Source organism: Heloderma suspectum, chromosome 6 (assembly GCF_057233095.1).
Source record: "Heloderma suspectum isolate Gila_16-S chromosome 6, 16-S_ref, whole genome shotgun sequence".
In the NCBI taxonomy this organism is placed as follows: Eukaryota; Metazoa; Chordata; class Lepidosauria; order Squamata; family Helodermatidae; genus Heloderma; species Heloderma suspectum.
The window spans coordinates 92,917,191-92,935,571 of NC_139463.1; the positions used below are offsets into that span (position 1 = coordinate 92,917,191).

At 48.5% G+C, this 18,381-nt stretch overlaps 1 protein-coding gene across 1 annotated transcript; it reads right to left on the reverse strand.

The window, feature by feature from the left end:
* Window positions 1-1,585: 1,585 nt before the first annotated feature.
* On the reverse strand, window positions 1,586-16,968 carry LOC146341845 (vomeronasal type-2 receptor 26-like). Its single transcript, XM_084807063.1, has 4 exons — window positions 16,759-16,968; window positions 15,592-15,819; window positions 13,900-14,026; window positions 1,586-2,487 (listed from the first exon to the last, which is right to left on the reverse strand). Exons 1-4 carry the CDS (start codon window positions 16,966-16,968, stop codon window positions 1,586-1,588), a joined length of 1,467 nt encoding a protein of 488 aa, XP_084663189.1.
* Window positions 16,969-18,381: the final 1,413 nt, after the last annotated feature.

Here is an 18,381-nt window from a genome sequence, read left to right on the forward strand (position 1 = left end):
TCCTCCAAGGGACCCAAAGAAAGGACATGGAGCCTTATTAATGAATGGCAGTCACTGCCTAGTTGTGCCTAAACAGAAGATGTATTGGCAGTTATCACATCATTCGTAAATTACAAAGAGATCCATCCAGAGATTATCTGCATAACACTATAGAAGTCTCTCTCCCTCTCTCTCTCTCTCTCTCTCTCTCTCTCTCTGCCTTAGCATGTGATGATCTTAAGAGAGACAGGGTGCAAGGTGGTCTTAACATATGATAATCACTACTTCAAACTCTTCCTCTTTCTTTTGCACAGAGCCATAACATAGTCCTTCTCTCACACACCTACACTCTTGTTGCCATCTATCTATCCGCCCATATACACACACATCCTTCCAGCCATCTATCCATTCACACAATACATTCTCCTTTTCTTCTCTTTGTCTTTCTGGGACCACTTTGTCTGGTTTTTGTTTCCCTGGTGGGCCTGCTTCTCAAATTGTCAAAACCAGTATGAATGTTCATCCATTTACTCTGATGGGTTGAATGAGACTGATCAGGGCTGGCCCTACCATTAGGCGAAGTAAGGCAGACACCTCGGGCAGCAGGGACTGAGAGGTGGCAGCACGGTGTTGGAGGAGAACCCTGTGAGCCATACAGCCTGCCCTGCATCCCTACATGAGTCTGCTGCCTTCAGGTGTGGTGGAGGATACTGCCCCATTGCCTGTGTTGGAGGAAGATGAAATGAGCAGCCCAGTCAGCTTTTGCACATGGAATGGGAGGGGTCTCCATCTTGTTCTTTTCCTCAGGTAGCAAGACATCTTGAGCAGCCCTGATTCTATTTTCTCATTGACCAGAGCCCTGTCTGTTGCCTGCTGATATGTGAATGGAAATCCAGCAAGTGATGGATGAACAGAAAGAAGAAAGCATTCTACCCACCCAGAAATAACGTAATAGAGGTTCCTACCAAAACAGGAACATGTCACATGGCCCTAAACAGGCAGCTTGCTTTCAATGCTGTGTGGGGAAAAGAGGCTTCAGCTCCAGAAGAAAAGGTGAAGGGGGCAGTGCCAGAGTGGAGAGAACATGCGCTGGATAGGGACCCAGAATTTTGGAGATATACAGACAAGCATACATATACATAGAGAATAGGGTTTCTCTTCCCTTGGAAGCTACTGACAAGAAACTACAGATCTTCATGATAAACCTTTCTAAGTAATATTTTCTTTCACATCACTTTCTGACTCCTGGCCATATCAGAATACAAGCTTTTTTCCTCTTTCCAAGTAATATCAAAAAGTACTTGGGTGTGCATTCAAAAGTATGAAATTTTATCCTCATTATTAAAGTGTGTTTGTGCATGTTTTTAACAGTACACATTTTGCATGCATATTTTTCATGCATGTTTTTCTAATGTTTGCATTTTTCTAACACGTTCCACCCCAGTCCCTGAAAACAAATCAGAAGCTTGGGATTGTAGATTGCGCTCACATTGAGGTTCAGGAAGATGCAAACAGGTAAGTTCTGCTCCTAATATAACCCTAAAATAATTTTTTTACGCACCCCTAATTATAAGATCCTGCGGGTGAAGACCAGAAGGGTACTTCATCAGAGCTTTCCCTTTATGAGCTGCTCCCGATGGTTCAGCTCAGGCCTCAGAACAATCATGTAGCATTTAGGGAAAAAGATGAAACTCAGCAACCCAGCACTCGAGGCTAAGATGGAGAATATCTCCACAGCTACCATGCGTCTCCCCTTGCTGCTCAAATACGTCGGAACAAAGGATAACCAGACACTGCAAAACACCAGCATGCTGAAAGTGATCAATTTTGCTTCATTGAAACGATCAGGGAGTTTCCTTGCTAGAAAAGCTACAATAAAACTAACAATAGCCAGGAAGCCCATGTAGCCCAGGACACAATAAATCATAGTAACTGAGCCCTCATTGCATTCCAATACAATTTCTTCCATTTCTGAATGCATATCAACATCTGGGAATGGAGGAGAAGTTGACAACCATACAGTACAAATGCCTGCTTGAATAAGGGAACAGGAAAGAACAATGGAGCTGCCCAGTCCTTTCCCCACCCACTTCCTCATCCTGGATCCTGGCCTGGTGGCCATGAAAGCCAGAACCACAGTGATAGTTTTTGCCAAGACAGATGAAACAGCCACTGAGAAAATTATGCCAAAGGTAGCTTGGCGCAGGAGACATGTCACCCTGTGGGGTTGGCCAAGGAATAGCAATGTACAAAGAAAACAGAGCAAGAGTGAGATGAGAAGTGTGTAGGTGAGGTTCCGGTTGTTAGCTTTGATTATGGGAGTGTCATGGTACTTTATAAAAATTCCTAGCACTAAAATAGTGATAAAAGAAAATGAAAGAGCAGCAATTGCCAAACCAAGCCCCAAAGGTTCTTCATAAGACAAGAAGGTTACAACCTTGGGAATGCACGAATTGTGGTACTTATTTGGATGATGATCCTCCTGACACTGGTGACAGTCAATCATATCTGAAAGATAAAAGATGTAATTTCAGTTATACAGATGACTATGTTATAATTATCTTAAAGAACTCACTTTAGAAAGTGACTACATAACAAGTACATCTCATAGATTTTCACTTGTATGGGCATCCTTACACTCACATCCAACCCAATGTAAATGCACAATGCTTAATTTGTGTGAAAAATATCTGGCACCTTTAGTCACACTCATATTTTCAGTAAGTAGTACAGGGACAGAGGGGGATAGGCAGGGCACAGGGGAAAGGGAAACTCAAGCCACAGAGTATGAGGACCAAACCACACAGCTGCTTCAGAGAGTTGTCTGAAGGCCCAGAAAGACAAACAAAACAAATACGCAAACAAACCTGAATGCTGAGATTCTTACAGGACCCTTCTGAATATGACCACTTATATGTAAGACTCCTGAGCTCATTTGAGATTACTCCCAGATAAGTTGCTTTAGTATTGGAGACTTAATACATCAATTAATCAAGTAATCAAAGCATGCATCATGAATCAAAGCACACAACAGCAATTTTTTGAAAGCTTCCATAGTGGATGGAGGTATTCAAATAATATAACATTAAAAAAATATAAAATCAAGAAATCCCAACAATAAAGTGCTTGAATTCACGTTGATATGAAGTTGGCAAGTTAGAATGTGGGTCCTTCAGAAAGACATAAGTGCTTCCACCATATTTTTTGTTGTTGCAGATATCAGACAGATCACACTATCTAGATCAAAGAATATGGAAGATGCAGTTGTTTGCTACCTCAGTTATGTTTATTGCATTGCCCAGGAAGAGGCAAACACAGTACTGGGATTAAACCTAGGCCACAAATCTATTTCATTGTATATGTACTTAAAACAGTAATAGTGGTTTGGTTGGTGGGGGGAAGGAGGCCAGCTTATTTGTTCAGGGAGCTGCCCTGGCTGCCCGTGCTCCTTGAGGGCCAGCTCAAAGTTGAGGCTTCAGCTGCAGTAAAGTGTTACAGTGGTTGTTAGAGATGTGTTACGCGTGGTCCACTATTCCAACAACTGCCCAACATCTTCTGAGTGGTATCGCTCCACCCTATGACTCTAATGATTGGTATATCTAACGTCACCTTCTACAGGTGTTAATCTATGCTCCCTTTGCTTCTACCTTCAAAGTTGTGGTGGTTATGTACAACATCATTTTATATGCAAATATGCCCGGCTATACCCCAGGGAACGTAAAAACTAAACTAAACTGTGCCCAAACTTTGCCAATCTGGAGGACAAGGAATAACCCTCTCCAGACTCCAACTAAGCAACCAGCTACTGCCTGAGGTAACCCAGGGTGGGTGGGTTGTGCTGTTTGGCCTGTCAAATGAGCCTGGAACACATGTGGTAGTAAGGCCTTCCTTTCTTCCTCACAAGATTGATATACCGTTCCATATCAAAAGGTTTTGGAGCAGTAAACAGCAAGGATAAAAGAATAAAACACCATATTAATACAATGAAAACATTTTAAAAGAGTTCTGACAAGGCCGAATTTAATAAACCGCAGCTGGTCACTCAAGGAAGGTTTCTTCCATGTCTTTAGGAACACAAAGTTGGCACCTGCCTGACCTCCAAAGGCAGGAATTTCCACAGGAAGGGGGCCACCACACTGAATGCTCTTTTCCTGGTGGACTCCAACTGGGCCACGGGTCCTTAAGGAACCACCAGGAACGTGCCCTCTGGTGACCTCAGTGACTGGGTGGGTTGGTAAGGAAGGAGGCACCCTCTCAGGTATCCTGGTCAAAAGCTATTTAGGGCTTTTCATACTAGTACTAATATATTAAACCTGACCAGATAGCAAATACATAGCTAGTGCAGTTCCCTCAGCAAAGGAGGTGCACACTGAAAAGGGGCAGTTCCTGACAACAGCTGAGCTGCTGCATTCTGTGCTAGCTCCAGCTTCTGGACCAGCCTGAAGGGCAGCCCCACATAGAGCACATTGCAGTAATCCAGTCTTGAGATTACTAATGCCTGTACCACCGTGGTCAAGCTATCCCTGTCCAGGAGAGGGAGTAGCTGGCAAACCAGCCGAAAGTCGTAGAAGGCACTCCGAGTTGCCATGGATGTTTGGGCCTCCAGTGACAGTGATGGACCTAGGGGTACCCCCAAGCTACGGACCTGATCTTTCAGAGGGAGTGCAACCCCATCCAGAACAGGCAATGAGCCTATCCTGTGGAATCGGGAACGACTCACCCACAGGGCTTCCATCTTGCCAGGATTCCGCTTCAGTTTATTGGCCCTCATCTAGCCCATTACTGAATCTAGGCACTGATTCAGGACTTGTAGAGCCTCTCCTGATTCAGATGTCACAGGGAGATAGAGCTTTGTGTCATAGGGATGTACAAAACCCCTACCTGGCTGCACTGTGGTGCATCCACGGTGGGGGGGAGGCGCTCCGTCCCTACCTCCAGAACACTCCCTGACGGGCTCTGTGGAGCTGCCAGCCACAGCCAGCCGCAGCCTGAGTTCTGGCTGCTGCTGGGCTGCTGAGGCCTCAAATGGCAGCTGTTGTAGTAGCCGCCATTTGGGTCCTTGCAGTAAGCCATGATAGGCTACGTAAGTATTTACATAGCCTATCACGGCAAAAGGCAGCTATGTAAATGGAGGCCACTACGCTATTTGCGTGGCTGCTTTTTGCCATGATAGGCCACGTAAAAACTTACGTAGCCTATTACGGCAAAGAGCAGGGGAGCAAATGGTGTAGCAGCTGCCATTTGTGCCCCTGCCTTTTGCCATGATAGGCTATGTAAATACTTACGTAGCCTATCACGGCTAACTGCAAGGATCCAAATGGCAGCCGCAGCAGCCCGGCAGTGGCCGGGAGACCAGCCAGAGCCGCCGCTGGAGCTACTGGAGCCACCACATCCACCGCCAGGTACGGTCCATCCCGGGGGGATTCCGGGGGGGTGGCGGGGGGGAGGCCATTCCACCAGGGATTCCGGGGGGGGGATTCTAAAGAATCTGGCCTCACTGGAGTCTGTGGCGGAATTCTCTGACATCCCTATTGTGTCATCAGCATACTGATGGCACTTGGTTCCAAATCCCCTAATGAGCATCCCCAGCTTCATCATACAGATGTTAAACAACATTGGGGACAAGATGGTGCCCTGCAGAACTCTGTAGCTCAATTGCCAAGGAGCCAAAGAATAGTCACCCAATGTTACTTTTTGAAATCGGCCCAATAGGTAGAACTGGAACCACTGTAGCACAGCGTCTCTGGTACCCATCCCACAGAGTCAATCCAGGGGGATAACATGGTTGATGGTATGAAAAGCCTATGAGAGAAAGGGCAGAATTAACAGGATTGCACTCCCCTATCCCTCTCTTGATAAAGGTAATCCATCAGGGCAACCAAGGCTGATTTAGGGATGGTGGAGAATTCCACCATGGACCCCAGTGAGGCTGGATTCTAAAGAACTTAGGCAATTGCGTGGGGAAAAAAAGGCTATTTGCATAGGCTATTCCGTGGAAAAAAAAACCAGGGATGCAAATGGTGTCCAGGATGCCATTTCCGACGTAAAGGTCTCAGTTTAAGCTAAATGCAGCCATTTACAGCTGCATTTATCTTAAACTAAGACCTTTACGGCCACAAATGGCATCCTGGACTCCATTTGCCTCTGCAGTCAATGCCCCTCAGCCAGCGATATGGCATGGCGGCCGTATCACCAGCACTCCGGAGCCGGCCGGCGGCTCCGTGGAATCATCATGGAGTGGTAGGGATGTCAGAGAATTCTGCCACGGACTCCAGTGAGGCCAGATTCTTTGGAATCCAGCCCCCTGCAATCCATGGCAGAATGGCCTTCCCCACTGCCACCCCGCGGAATCCCCCAAGGACAGACCTACCTGACACTAGGGATGTACAAAAGTTACTTACTGTTTCGTGGATCTGCTTCGCGGTGGGGGGGGAGGTGCTCCGTCCCTCCCCCTGGAATCCTCGACAGGGGAGATGAGCTCCATCCCTCCCCCTGGAGTCCTGCCCTGCCGGCTCCGCTCCATGGGGATTCCGCGGAGCCACCAGCCGGCTCCGCCAGCTGCCGGATGTCTGGCCACTGGGTAGCAGGGACGCAAATGGCAGCTGCCATAACTGCTGCCATTTGCTTCCCTGTTTTCAACCCTGATAGGCTACATAAAGACTTACGTAGCCTATCACGTCTGGGTTAAAAAAACAACAACACGCGTACACAAATGGCGGCAGCTACAGCGGCTGCCATTTGCGTTCCTTATTTTTGGCTGTCTTAGTCTACGTGAATATTTACGTAGAGTATTACGGCGAAAATAAGGGGGAATGCAAATAGCATAGTGGGCGCTATTCGCGTTCGTTATTGATTTGCCATTTTAGACTACGTAAATAGTTATGTAGGCTAAAACAGCGAATCAAAAAGGAACGCAAATGGCGGCCGCTGTAGCAGCCGCCATTTGCAGACGCGTTTTTTTTATTTTTAACCCAGACGTGATAGGCTACATAAGTCTTTACGTAGCCTATCACGGTTGAAAACAGGGACGCAAACGGCGGCGGCTGTGGCAGCTGCCATTTGCGTCCCTGCTACCCAGCAGCCAGATGTCCGGCTGCTGGCGGAGCCGGCCGGTAGCTCTGCGGAATCCCGGCGGAGCAGAGCCAGCCAGGTAGGACTCTGGGAGGAGGGACGGAGCACTTCCCCCCTGTCGAAGATTCCAGGGGGAGGGACGGGGCTCCTCCCCCCCCACCGCAAAGCAGATCCGGAAAACAGTAAGTAACTTTTGTACATCCCTACTGCCAGGTAGGTCTGTCCTGTGGGGATTCCGTGGGGTGGCGGGGGAGAGCCATTCTGCAACGGATTGAAGGGGGCTGGATTCCAAAGAATCTGGCCACACTGGAGTCCGTGGCAGAATTCTCTGACATCCCTACCACTCCATGACAGTGCCGCCATTTGCATACATGTTTTTTTTTTTTAACCCAGACATGATAGGCTACGTAAGTCTTTACATAGCCTATCACGTCTATATACAAAAAAAAAAGACGAGACTGCAAATGGCAGAGGTGGCAGCCGGTTGGAAGACCAGCCACCACCAAAGCCACCGCTGGAGCCTCCGCCATCCAGAACATCCGCCCCAGGTACGTCTCGTCCCGGGAGGGTCCGTGGGGGGGAGGGGGTGGCAGGCCATTCCACCATGGTTTTCAGGGGGCTGAATGCACTGGCATTCGGCCTCACCGAGATCCGTGGCGGAATTCTCTGACATCCCTACCTGGCAGCAGATGCGCCAGCTCCAGCAACGGATGCAGCAACGGATACGGCGACGGCTGCAGCAGCGGCTCTGGCTGGTCTCCCAGCCACTGCCAGGCTGCTGCAGCCGCAAATGGTGGCCGTCACAGCGGCCGCCATTTGCACGGCTGCTTTTGTTCATGATAGGCAGCCCGGCAGCGGTCGGAAGTCCAGCTGAGGCCAACCCTGGCTAGCAGCTCCGCAGAGCCGGCCATGGAGGATTTCGGGGGGGGGGCTCCTTCCCCCCACTGAGAATACCCCAGAACAGAGCCAGGTAAGTCTTTTGTACCTCCCTATGGAGCAGCGCCAGCCAAAGAGGATTCCGGGAGGAGGAACGGATCACCTCCCCCCTGAGGGCGGATTCCCTACAGACCGGCAGGTAGGGAATCCACCCATCCCTAGGCTATCCAGACTAAAACTGAGACTGGAATGGGTCTAGATAATCAGTATCCTCCAAGAGTGCTTGCAGTTGTTCTGCCATGACCTTCTCAAATAACTTCCCTATAAAAGAGGTATTTGCAACTGGGCAGTAGCTGTCTAACACCACGGGGTCCAGAGTGGGCTTCTTCAGGACTGGTTGCACCCCCACCCCCACTCACCATTTTTCTCACCTAGAAATCTTGAATATAGTAACCTTTCCTCATAGGAGTGTTGCTCCAGCCCCTTGATACACCGTTTCACCATTTTCTGCACCATTTACAGCTCTACAATATCTGTCTTTATGGCATCCTGATCAGGAGTATTCACATTATTGAAAGTGTGGTCACATCATAAATGTGTATAAAGGCATGACAATATTGGCAGATTTATTTTTATTCCTTTCCTAATGATCACCAATATGGAATTTGCCTTTTTCAAAGCAGCCACAGACCGGGTCGATACTTTCATTGAGCTACCCACCAGAACCCCAAGAACCCCATCCGTCACCACCAGCTGAGACCCCAGGAGCATATATGTGAATTTGGGGGGGGGGAATTGCTCTATTGTGCATCACTTTACACTATCTTATACTGATCCAAATTTTCCATTGTAATGCCCATCCCCCAGTTGCAAGAGAGCATTTTCTAGCTTTTCATTTTAACCATCCTAAATTATTTGATGGCATTACCAGTCTTGCTCACCCCACTGTTTCCCCGTAATGGCACATCATTTCTGAATGTAAAGCACTTTCCCCAATGCAAATGTTTGAAGATGGGGGGGTTCACACAACAATGGACGGAGAAGTGAATGGAGGAGTACCAATGTTTTTAAAAGGAATCAGCTTTGCTGTGCTTTTGTCCATGCAGGGCTCCACGTGCAAGTGCTCTGCACCTGTAAAAATCACTGCACAGAACTAGGGTTGGCGGAGAATTTCTCCCCGAAACTTCGGGGGGCCGAGCGCCAACGTGTTCGGCCCCCCGAACAAGTTTCGGGGAGAAATCCTTCGAACCCGCCCCGCACCCCGCACCCCCCCCGGGACGGGACTTACCTTCGCCGAATGTCCCTCCCGGCGGCGGGTCCGGCTGGCGGTTCGGCGGGTGTTCGAGCGGGGAGGGAGCGGCAGCCGGTCTTTCGACCGGCTGCCGCCACCGCCATTGCAATAAAAGAAAAAAAAACGCCCCCTGATAGGCTACGTAACGATTAACGTAGCCTATCACGGCTAGATTTGCAAAGTCAGCAGTGATAGGCTACGTCAATCGTCACGTAGCCTATCACGGGTGACTTAAAAAAAAAAAAAAGTGTGTACGGATAATGGCGGCCCCCATAGGGAGCCACCATTCCCGTTCCTTATTTGGTCGCTGTAGTCTACGTAAACATTTATGTAGACTACGGCGAAAATAAGGGCAACGCTATTTGCGTTGCCCTTATTTTCGCCGTAGTCTATGTAAACATTTACGTAGACTACAGTGACTAAATAAGGAACGCGAATGGCGGCTCCCTATGGGGGCCGCCATTAGCGTACGCGCTTTTTTTTTTTTTAAAGTCACCCGTGATAGGCTACGTGACGATTGACGTAGCCTATCACGGCTGACTTTGCAAATCTAGCCGTGACAGGCTACGTTAATCGTTACGTAGCCTATCAGGGGGCGTTTTTTTTTAAAAAAAAAAAACCTTTCGCGTTCGCGGCCGGGCGAGGCAGGAAGCCTCCTCCCCGGCCTGAATTTCGGCCGGGGCGAGGCGGGAAGCCTCCCCCCCCGGCCTGAACTTCGCGGGGGGAGCAGCGAAGCGCCTCCCCCCCACCGCGAACGTCCTTCGAGGACAGGTAAGGGACTTTCGTCCACCCCTACACAGAACATACTTCCAGGTGGGGTTGGGGGTTGGAGTGAACATCATCTGACTGGCAGGGGCTGCTCAACCAGTAAGAGAGGCTTCCTTGCACCAGGCTCTTTGCCCCCCATCCCTTTCTCCTTTCCCCTGAAGCTCCAGATGCACCTGGATTTCAGGAACGAGCCTCATTGACCACAGTGGCGTACACACACATCAGTTGGTGCTGGGAAAAGGGAAACACATTTTCTCTCAATAAAAGTAAAACAACAACAACCTTCTTTTCTCTGTCTCTCTCCGCTCCCTGAACCTGCATTAAGTACTTTCTTAAAGCAACAGTCATTAGAAGAACAGTGTTCTCCCTGCCAAACAATCTCCTCCTCTCTCTCCCCCCCCACGCATTACTTCCTTTGTTAAAAAAAAAACAAAACAGTGCACAGTGCTGGATCAATCAAAGCTTAGAAGCTTTGGCATTAAGGTTCCTAAATGTGTTATTTTGATTCATGGGAATCTCAGTGACTCCCTGTCGTGTGCATTTTGGGGACAAGCCTCAGTGAGCATAATGAGAGTTACTTCCGACTAGACACAGATATGCTAGTGCTGGGAAAGGTGGGGGGGGGACAGGGAGGTGAAACCGGACCCCTTTCTAACCCGATGCTGCACAGGGTCCTTGTAATGAAGGGGTGAAGTAGCTACTTCCTAAGGCAATATACCAAACATCGGAGAATCGGAGCCTCGAGATCACGCTTTACAGCCTTTAGGGAAGTTCTGCTTTAAACCGGACCATTCCAGTTGAGGGGGATCTCTGTAAATTCTGATGTGTGCATTCAGAGGACAAGCCTCACTGAGCACAATGGGAGATTCTCCTGAGTAGACACTAATTGCTTTGTGCTGGGAAACACAGGGACAGGATACACCCCTTGACCAGGTTCATCCCTGGGCAGGGCTAGCATACCTGAGGCAAATGTGGGTGCTGGGGCACACAACACCTCTAGCACCAAGAACCCAACTTAGGGAAACGAACTGGACTTTAAGCAGTCTCAGGAAATCTGGTTGTTGTGGTTGTTTTTCCGTGATAAGTGCCGGGGTGGCTGCTGGATAGCCATGATGTCATGTATCCCTAACGACCTCCAGACGCAGCCAGCTCAGAGCAAATTGCTCATAGAGACACACACACCCCGCGCAGCAGTTTACATCTCTCAACTGCAAGGTGTCCATTTACACCCAAATGTTCCTCTAGTTCGTACTCAGTGACAGAGTTTGCGCCATCACAAAGGGAAAATAAGCCATGGTGGCTTATTTTCCCTGCCTGCACATACCAGTCTTGAGCTGCCTAATTAGTTGTTGTGACCTCCAAACCTAGCAAGGGTGGATGACTGGGATGGTTTACAAACCACCCTGAAAACCATGGTTTGTTCTAGCGGTTTAGGGTACTTTGTAAACCACCCAGCCACCCACCCTCACTGCATTTGGATGCCATGACAACCCCTACTCGGGGAGGGTAATTATGCAAATTATGCAGTTCACAACCAACATGTGTGGCAAGGGAAATGGAGCTACCATGGCTTATTTTCCCCCGTGAGGTTAGGGATGTTAGAGAATTCTGCCACGGATCTTGGTGAGGCTGAATGCCAGTGCATTTGGCCCCCCAAAATCCATGACGGAACGAAGCCCCCCGCCCTGCAAAAGTTGCGCGAAATGGAGCACTTACCTGCTGCCGTTTGTGCTGCTTTGCGAATGTGTGGCCGCCATTCACTTCTTCATTATAACTGTGATAAGATTCATCTCCTCTCATGAGAGGAGAGGAGAGGAGAGGAGAGGAGAGGAGAGGAGAGGAGAGGAGAGGGAGGGAGTTTTGCTGTGAGTCAGCCTCCGTTTGCTCATTGTGAGTGTGGTTGTGTGACTGGAGAGGAGAGGACAGTCTGAATGTTACTTGGCTAGAACAGTGGACTCCAAAGTGGGGTGCACAAACCCCCAGCGGGGGACAGGATGATCCACTGGGGTGCATGAGCAACCTGACAATTGAGCAGCCCAGATGAGCTGCTATTGTGTGTAATGATGGTGGTGGTGGCAGCAGCAGCAGGATGGGACAGGAGCTGAGAGGGAAGCTCCGTGGCATTTCTCTCTCCACCCTAGTCCTATCCTGCCACTGCTGTGGCCAGTGGGGGCAACTGCCCCAGTCTCTGCCAGGCATGGTAGAGGAAGCTTTAACCTTTCCCTCTCCTTTGGCAGAATGAAGCCAAGAAGAAAGTGAGTGCTATGGGGACTGGGTAAAACGAGGATCCATACAATCAAATAGGGATCCTCATGATTTCATATGGTTTTTAATGGAGAGGCCCGCAAAACCACCATCCAATCACAGAGCACATCTGCCTCCATGTACTGAACCAGAAAAATCACAGGTCTGCCGGCTGTGCCATGGCACAAACAATGGATCGTTGGCAGGGATCCTCTTGATTTCATCTGATTTTTGCAGAGCAAATCCCCCAAACCACTGACATACCACTGGGCACACCTGCCTCCATGGACCAATCCAGAAAAATCATGGCTCTGCCTTCATGGGCACAGTCATAGGGATGGCAGAGAATTCCGCCACAGATTTCAGTGAAGCCGAATGCACTGGCATTCAGCCCCCCAAAATCCGTGGCAGAACGGCATACCCCCCATGGATTCTTTAGGATGAGGCTTACCTGCGGCAGATGTTCCGGATGGCAGCAGCTCCGGCGGCAGCTCCGGCAGTGGCGGTGGCAGCTGGTCTTTCAACCAGCTGCAGTGGCCACCATTGTTGTCCTGGTCTTTGCCGTGATAGGCTACGTAAGTATTTACGTAGCCTATCACGTCAAGCCAATTATAATAAAAAAAAAGGCATACACAAATGGCGGCTATGGCGGCCGCCATTTGTGTTCCCTATTTTTTTCCGATTTATCTTACGTAAATATTTACGTAGGCTAAAACAGTGAAAAATAAAGGAACGCAAATAGCGCCCATTACGCTATTTGCATTCCTCTTTTTTTTGACGTTTTATCTTACGTAAATATTTACGTAAGATAAATCGGCGAAAAATAGGGAATGCAAATGGCGGCCACCATAGCCGCCATTTGGGTAAGTCTTTTTTTTCCCTTTCTCCAGGAAGGAAGTTGCCCAGGGGCCACATTTCCGGCTGCGGGCGGCCCTGGCTGGCGGCTCTGCGGAATCTCTGTGGAGCAGAGCCGGCTGGAGAAGGTTTTTGGAGGGAGGTGTGGGGTGCTTCCCCCCACTGCGAATTTCCTTGTCGAAAAGGTAAGTGACTTTTGTACATCCCTACACAGCCATGGCACAAAAATGGGGGGAAATGGCTCCCCCATTCCCTGGAACAAGACGGCTGCCAGCGCTCTTCCAGAGGCCCTAAGAGCTGTTGGCAGCAGTGTGGGCGGACTGCCCTCATTGCAAGCTGCTGCCACTGGCCTCAGTCAAGCCTTCATGGGCTCCTTGCAAGCAAGGAACCCACAGAGGCCTTGAGCAGAGGCAGGAGTCGTCCCCCAGCCAGGCGCCTGGCCTCCTTCCAAGGAAGGGAGGGAGCGCAGCTGGAGGGCGACTCCTGCTCTCATGCCTGTTGGGGGTTGGCGGGCTACAATGGGCAGCATTTCCCTGGCAGTGCCAGCAGTGGCTTCCCCAGCAGCATGGCAGGGCCAGCTCCCCTGGTGGCAGCATCCCCCCCAGGTAAGGAGCTGGGGGCTGGGCTGCGTGTTGTGGGGGCAGAAGCAGGATTCGGATGTCCGAATCCCGCTTTGGCTTCATAAGCTAAAGAGGGTCCCCCCCCCCCCCGGAATCAGCCCAACCCAAATCGGGCTTGCCTCGGAAGCGCCGAAGCAGCTTCTGAGATGGATCGGGGGGTCCATGCACAGCCCTACTATACAATACGATGCTCACCATTCTGGTCAGAAATCTTCCCTTCTGGACACGGGATGCAATCATAGCAGCAGAATGGCTCCCCCTCCTTCTTTTGCTTGCTGTAACCAGGCTGGCAGTTGTCATTGCATACAGAGAGGGGCTGTGCCTAATCCACCAATGGAAGAGGGGAATGTTACTCTTCAGAAGAATGGGTTAGTAGAATCCTTAAGGTTCAGAAGGGAACGTGATATAATGCAATGTGCTTCTGCTAGTTTCCTAGTCCTGATGTGCAGTTCAATTGGATATTTTACAAATATGTCAAATAATTTGATGCATAACCAGTTGTCTCAGCATGCAAACCCAGACCCACTTGCCTGCGAATAAGCCCCTTCAAACTCAGCTGGACTTGCTTCTGAGAAGTGCATACAGAGTGGCACTGTTATACGCTTCATGATATGAAATATTGGAAGTGTCTATGTTCTAGACCTAGATACTAAAGATTTTAGTTCATGTTTCTCCTGTGAGGAACCTACAGTCCATACATCGTATAGGTTAAAATAAAGGAAAATGAATGGAATCCATCTCCTTCACCAACTCAATGGGCCTTAGAAATTGAGGGGATAATTTGGGTTTGTGCCTAAATAGACTGAATAACAACGACAGAAGGAGATATATGAATATAGTAGGGATGGCGGAGAATTTCTCCCCGAAACTTCGGGGGGCCGAGCGCCAATGTGTTCGGCCCCCCGAACAAGTTTCGGGGAGAAATCCTCCGCCCCCCCGCCCCCCGCCCCCCCCGGGACGGGACTTACCTTCCCTGAATGTCCCTCCCGGCGGCGGGTCCGGCTGGCGGTTCGTCCGGTGTTCGAGCGGGGCGGGAGCGGCAGCCGGTCGAAAGACCGGCTGCCGCCCCCGCCATTGCAATCAAAGAAAAAAAAAAAAGTCCCCTGATAGGCTACGTGACGATTCACGTAGCCTATCACGGCTAGATTTGCAAAAGTCAGCTGTGATAGGCTACGTGAATCGTCACGTAGCCTATCATGGGTGACTTAAAAAAAAAAAAAAAGTGTGTACGGATAATGGCGGCCCCCATAGGGAGCCGCCATTCCCGTTCCTTATTTGGTCGCTGTAGTCTACGTAAATAGCGTTGCCCTTATTTTCGCCGTAGTCTACGTAAACATTTACGTAGACTACAGCAACTAAATAAGGAACGCGAATGGCTGTTCCCTATGGGGGCCGCCATTCGCGTACACGCTTTTTTTTTTTTTTAAAGTCACGCGTGATAGGCTACGTGACGATTCACGTAGCCTATCACGGCTGACTTTCCAGATCTAGCCATGATAGGCTACGTGAATCGTCACGTAGCCTATCAGGGGACGTTTTTTTTTTTCTCTTTTTTACTTTCGTGTTCGCAGCCGGGCGAGGCGGGAAGCCTCCTCCCCGGCCTGAATTTCGGCCGGGCGAGGCGGGAAGCCTCCCCCCCCTGGCCTGAACTTCGCGGGGGGAGCAGCGAAGCGCTCCCCCCCACCGCGAACAAGCTGCGAGAAAAGGTAAGTGACTTTCATCCACCCCTAGAATATAGAAGGAGAGAAAGAGAGAGTTTCTTTTGACTGCAGTACATGATGAGAAATTGATCCATGCAATATGTCCAGGGGGACAGCCAATTTGAATTGTCACACCTTATTCATAATTGACATGCTTCCCAAATGCCTGCATTCATTCAGGTCCTACCTGGTGAAACCAGCTGTGCCATACAATATCATCTTCATTAATGGTCAATGCTTTGGCTAGTGGGGCTTGGGGGTCTATCCTTCCAACTTTTACTCTAACAAAAGATCGGTTTGGAAACATGACCCAGTTTAGAACATCAAAGTCTGTTATTAATACCCCATTCTGGTCAAAGGAAACCTTTTCCCCAGCACTGTTGTTAAAAGACACTTGTTTGAGAAAGTGGTGGAGCTAGATTGAAGATGAAAAAGAAGTGTTTAATAAAAAGGATGCAACAAGAAACTGAATCTGTCTGTCTGTCTGTCTGTCTGTCATCATCATCATCATCATCATCTGTCTATCTATCTAAACTTCATGCTGACTGTTCTTAAAGCTAGCATCTTGCTTGCATCACTACTTCATTTTGAAATGAAAATGTTGTGCACCAATCAAAGCAGTGACAAAATGTACCCAGGAGCCCCATTTACATGGAGACATGTTTTGAAAATGGTAGCCAAAAATGGTCCTGGGATGGAATAATGCAACAATATCATATGGTCACATTACATCTTTTTTTTCCAAGGAGAATTTGTTGTACATGTGAAATGGTATAAAAATGTTGTAAATAAATAAATTTATTTCTGGCTTCCATTTCCAAATGAAGAGGAGGATTATGGAACCCTCACCCACCTCATACACCATTAGCATTAGATTTCCCCTGTAGCGACATAAGGAAGTTCTGGTCTGGGAAAGAAGTTCAGGTATTGGGAATTCACTACCAAAGACTACTGGTCAAGAGTAATCATTTCTGGCTACCTTTCTCAAACCTAAGTAGGGGCCCCCTTCTAAGACTCCTCAATCTAAATTCTAATTCATTTTTAATTGTGACCCTCAGTAACCGCTTAGCCTCCTGTCATTCTTTCGATCATCATGCATTCAAAGGGAGCCTGTTTGCTACACAGATTAAAGCCTGTTGTGTTACTCGGAAGTGGTATGTTAACTGAGATAGTTTGACATTTGTATCTAATGGTGTAGAAATAGTGCCAAAGCTGTGGAAGCAACAGGCCTGTAGTGTCTTCTCCAAGCTCTTGCCTCAAACACTGCTAGCAATGGTGCAAAACACCCACACTATGATAGCAACGATGTTGCTGAAAGGAGAAAAAAAGATTATCTGAGCACTCAAGAACTTACCTGCCATGGCTGGTGTTTCTGAGGTTTCCATCTCTCTCTCTCCATTGCTGCTCTGCCTGTATATGCGGAGGAAACCATGGCATGTAAAGCATGAGCCGAAGCATAGACAGCATTGTAGATGCTGTAGCTGTGGCCTGTAATGTGCTTTTCAAAAACATGCTCAGGGAGGTTCTCCAGCCTCTCTTCCCCGGTGCAGAGATTTCCAGTCATATCGGCCAAAACAGAATTTGAGACGACACAGCCAAATGCAAATGCCCAGAAGTCTCCGATAAAACCATCTTCTTTTGTGCTGTAAGGATTTCTGCTCTGAAGGAAGGGTTGAAATCCTGGTAGTTCATTGGAGTGGACGGCAAAGGATAGAGCACCTTGGAATACATGGATATTCTTTTTCCAGGTCTGCACATTGCCATATGATTTCAATTCTAGCTGGGCTGTCATAATCCACACTTTACCAGTTGCCATTTCTATTGTTTCTTTAATATCTGAGAGAGATAGTATCCAGTTCAAAATCAACATGGAACGAGAATCTCCGAAGAAGACAAATACTTTGGCTGTACTTTTCATGACTCTAACATGCAGTTGAACTGACCATTGTCTCATACTCCCAAAGTTATTGTAGATTGTGTCTATGAAGGCAAAGCAGATGCCATGCTTGGAAAAGTGTTGAACCACAACCTGCTTGATCCATTCCAAATTAACTCCAACTGAAGTGAATAATCCGATCCATGTCCACTTGAAATGGAGAAGCACATGCAGAATCCCCCTGTACTGATAGGCTTCATTCGGGACCATTTGGTAGGAAGGAATTACTTGGGTGCTATCCATCATCACTGAACCATATAAAAGCTACACATAGATTGGAGTAGGTGGATAGACAGAATGATTTCCAAAGTGGAATTAATGGAGTCCCCTTTTACCTGCCTGTGATTAGTCCCTGACTATATATCAGGGCTAGGCAAACTTTTGTGGCCTGCAAGAACACTTGATATTTGGGAGGGGAGGATGGTGTCCCAGGCACCATCACAAATTGCTGTGGGACCTAAACGGTTGGGAGCACCCCCTTCTCATAATTTTCACTTTTCTTTTCCCCTCTCCACTTTCTAGATGTTCAGCCTTTTTGTCCCCCTTCATGGATTCTCACTTTTCTTTCCCCCCGACTCCACAAGCCAGCTCTGGATAGGGCACCCTTTTCCCCAGTTCTGTTAGTCAGTGGACTTTAATAGAATTGGGGGAAAGAGTGCCCTGCTTAATAGATAGATAGATAGATAGATAGATAGATAGATAGATAGATAGATAGATAGATAGATAGATGGATGGATGGATGGATGGATGGATAGATAGATAGATAGATAAAAATGGCTGGAGCAGGCCATCCACTGCCAAGGGTGCTGTTGCCCCAAGGATCCTTAGTGGGGACAGGCTTCTCCCCTCAACCCTTGTTTTAGGTAGGGCACCCTTTCCCTCACCTTTACTAAAGGCCTTTGCTAGAGGCAGGGGGAAGTGTGGGGATTGTGGCTGCAGTCTGCTGTGTTGTTGGGTCTGCAAACACCAAGTTGCCAAGCCCTGACACACATACCATTGCCTCCTGGTTTTTAACTTGAGATTCAGAGATTTTTGTTGGAT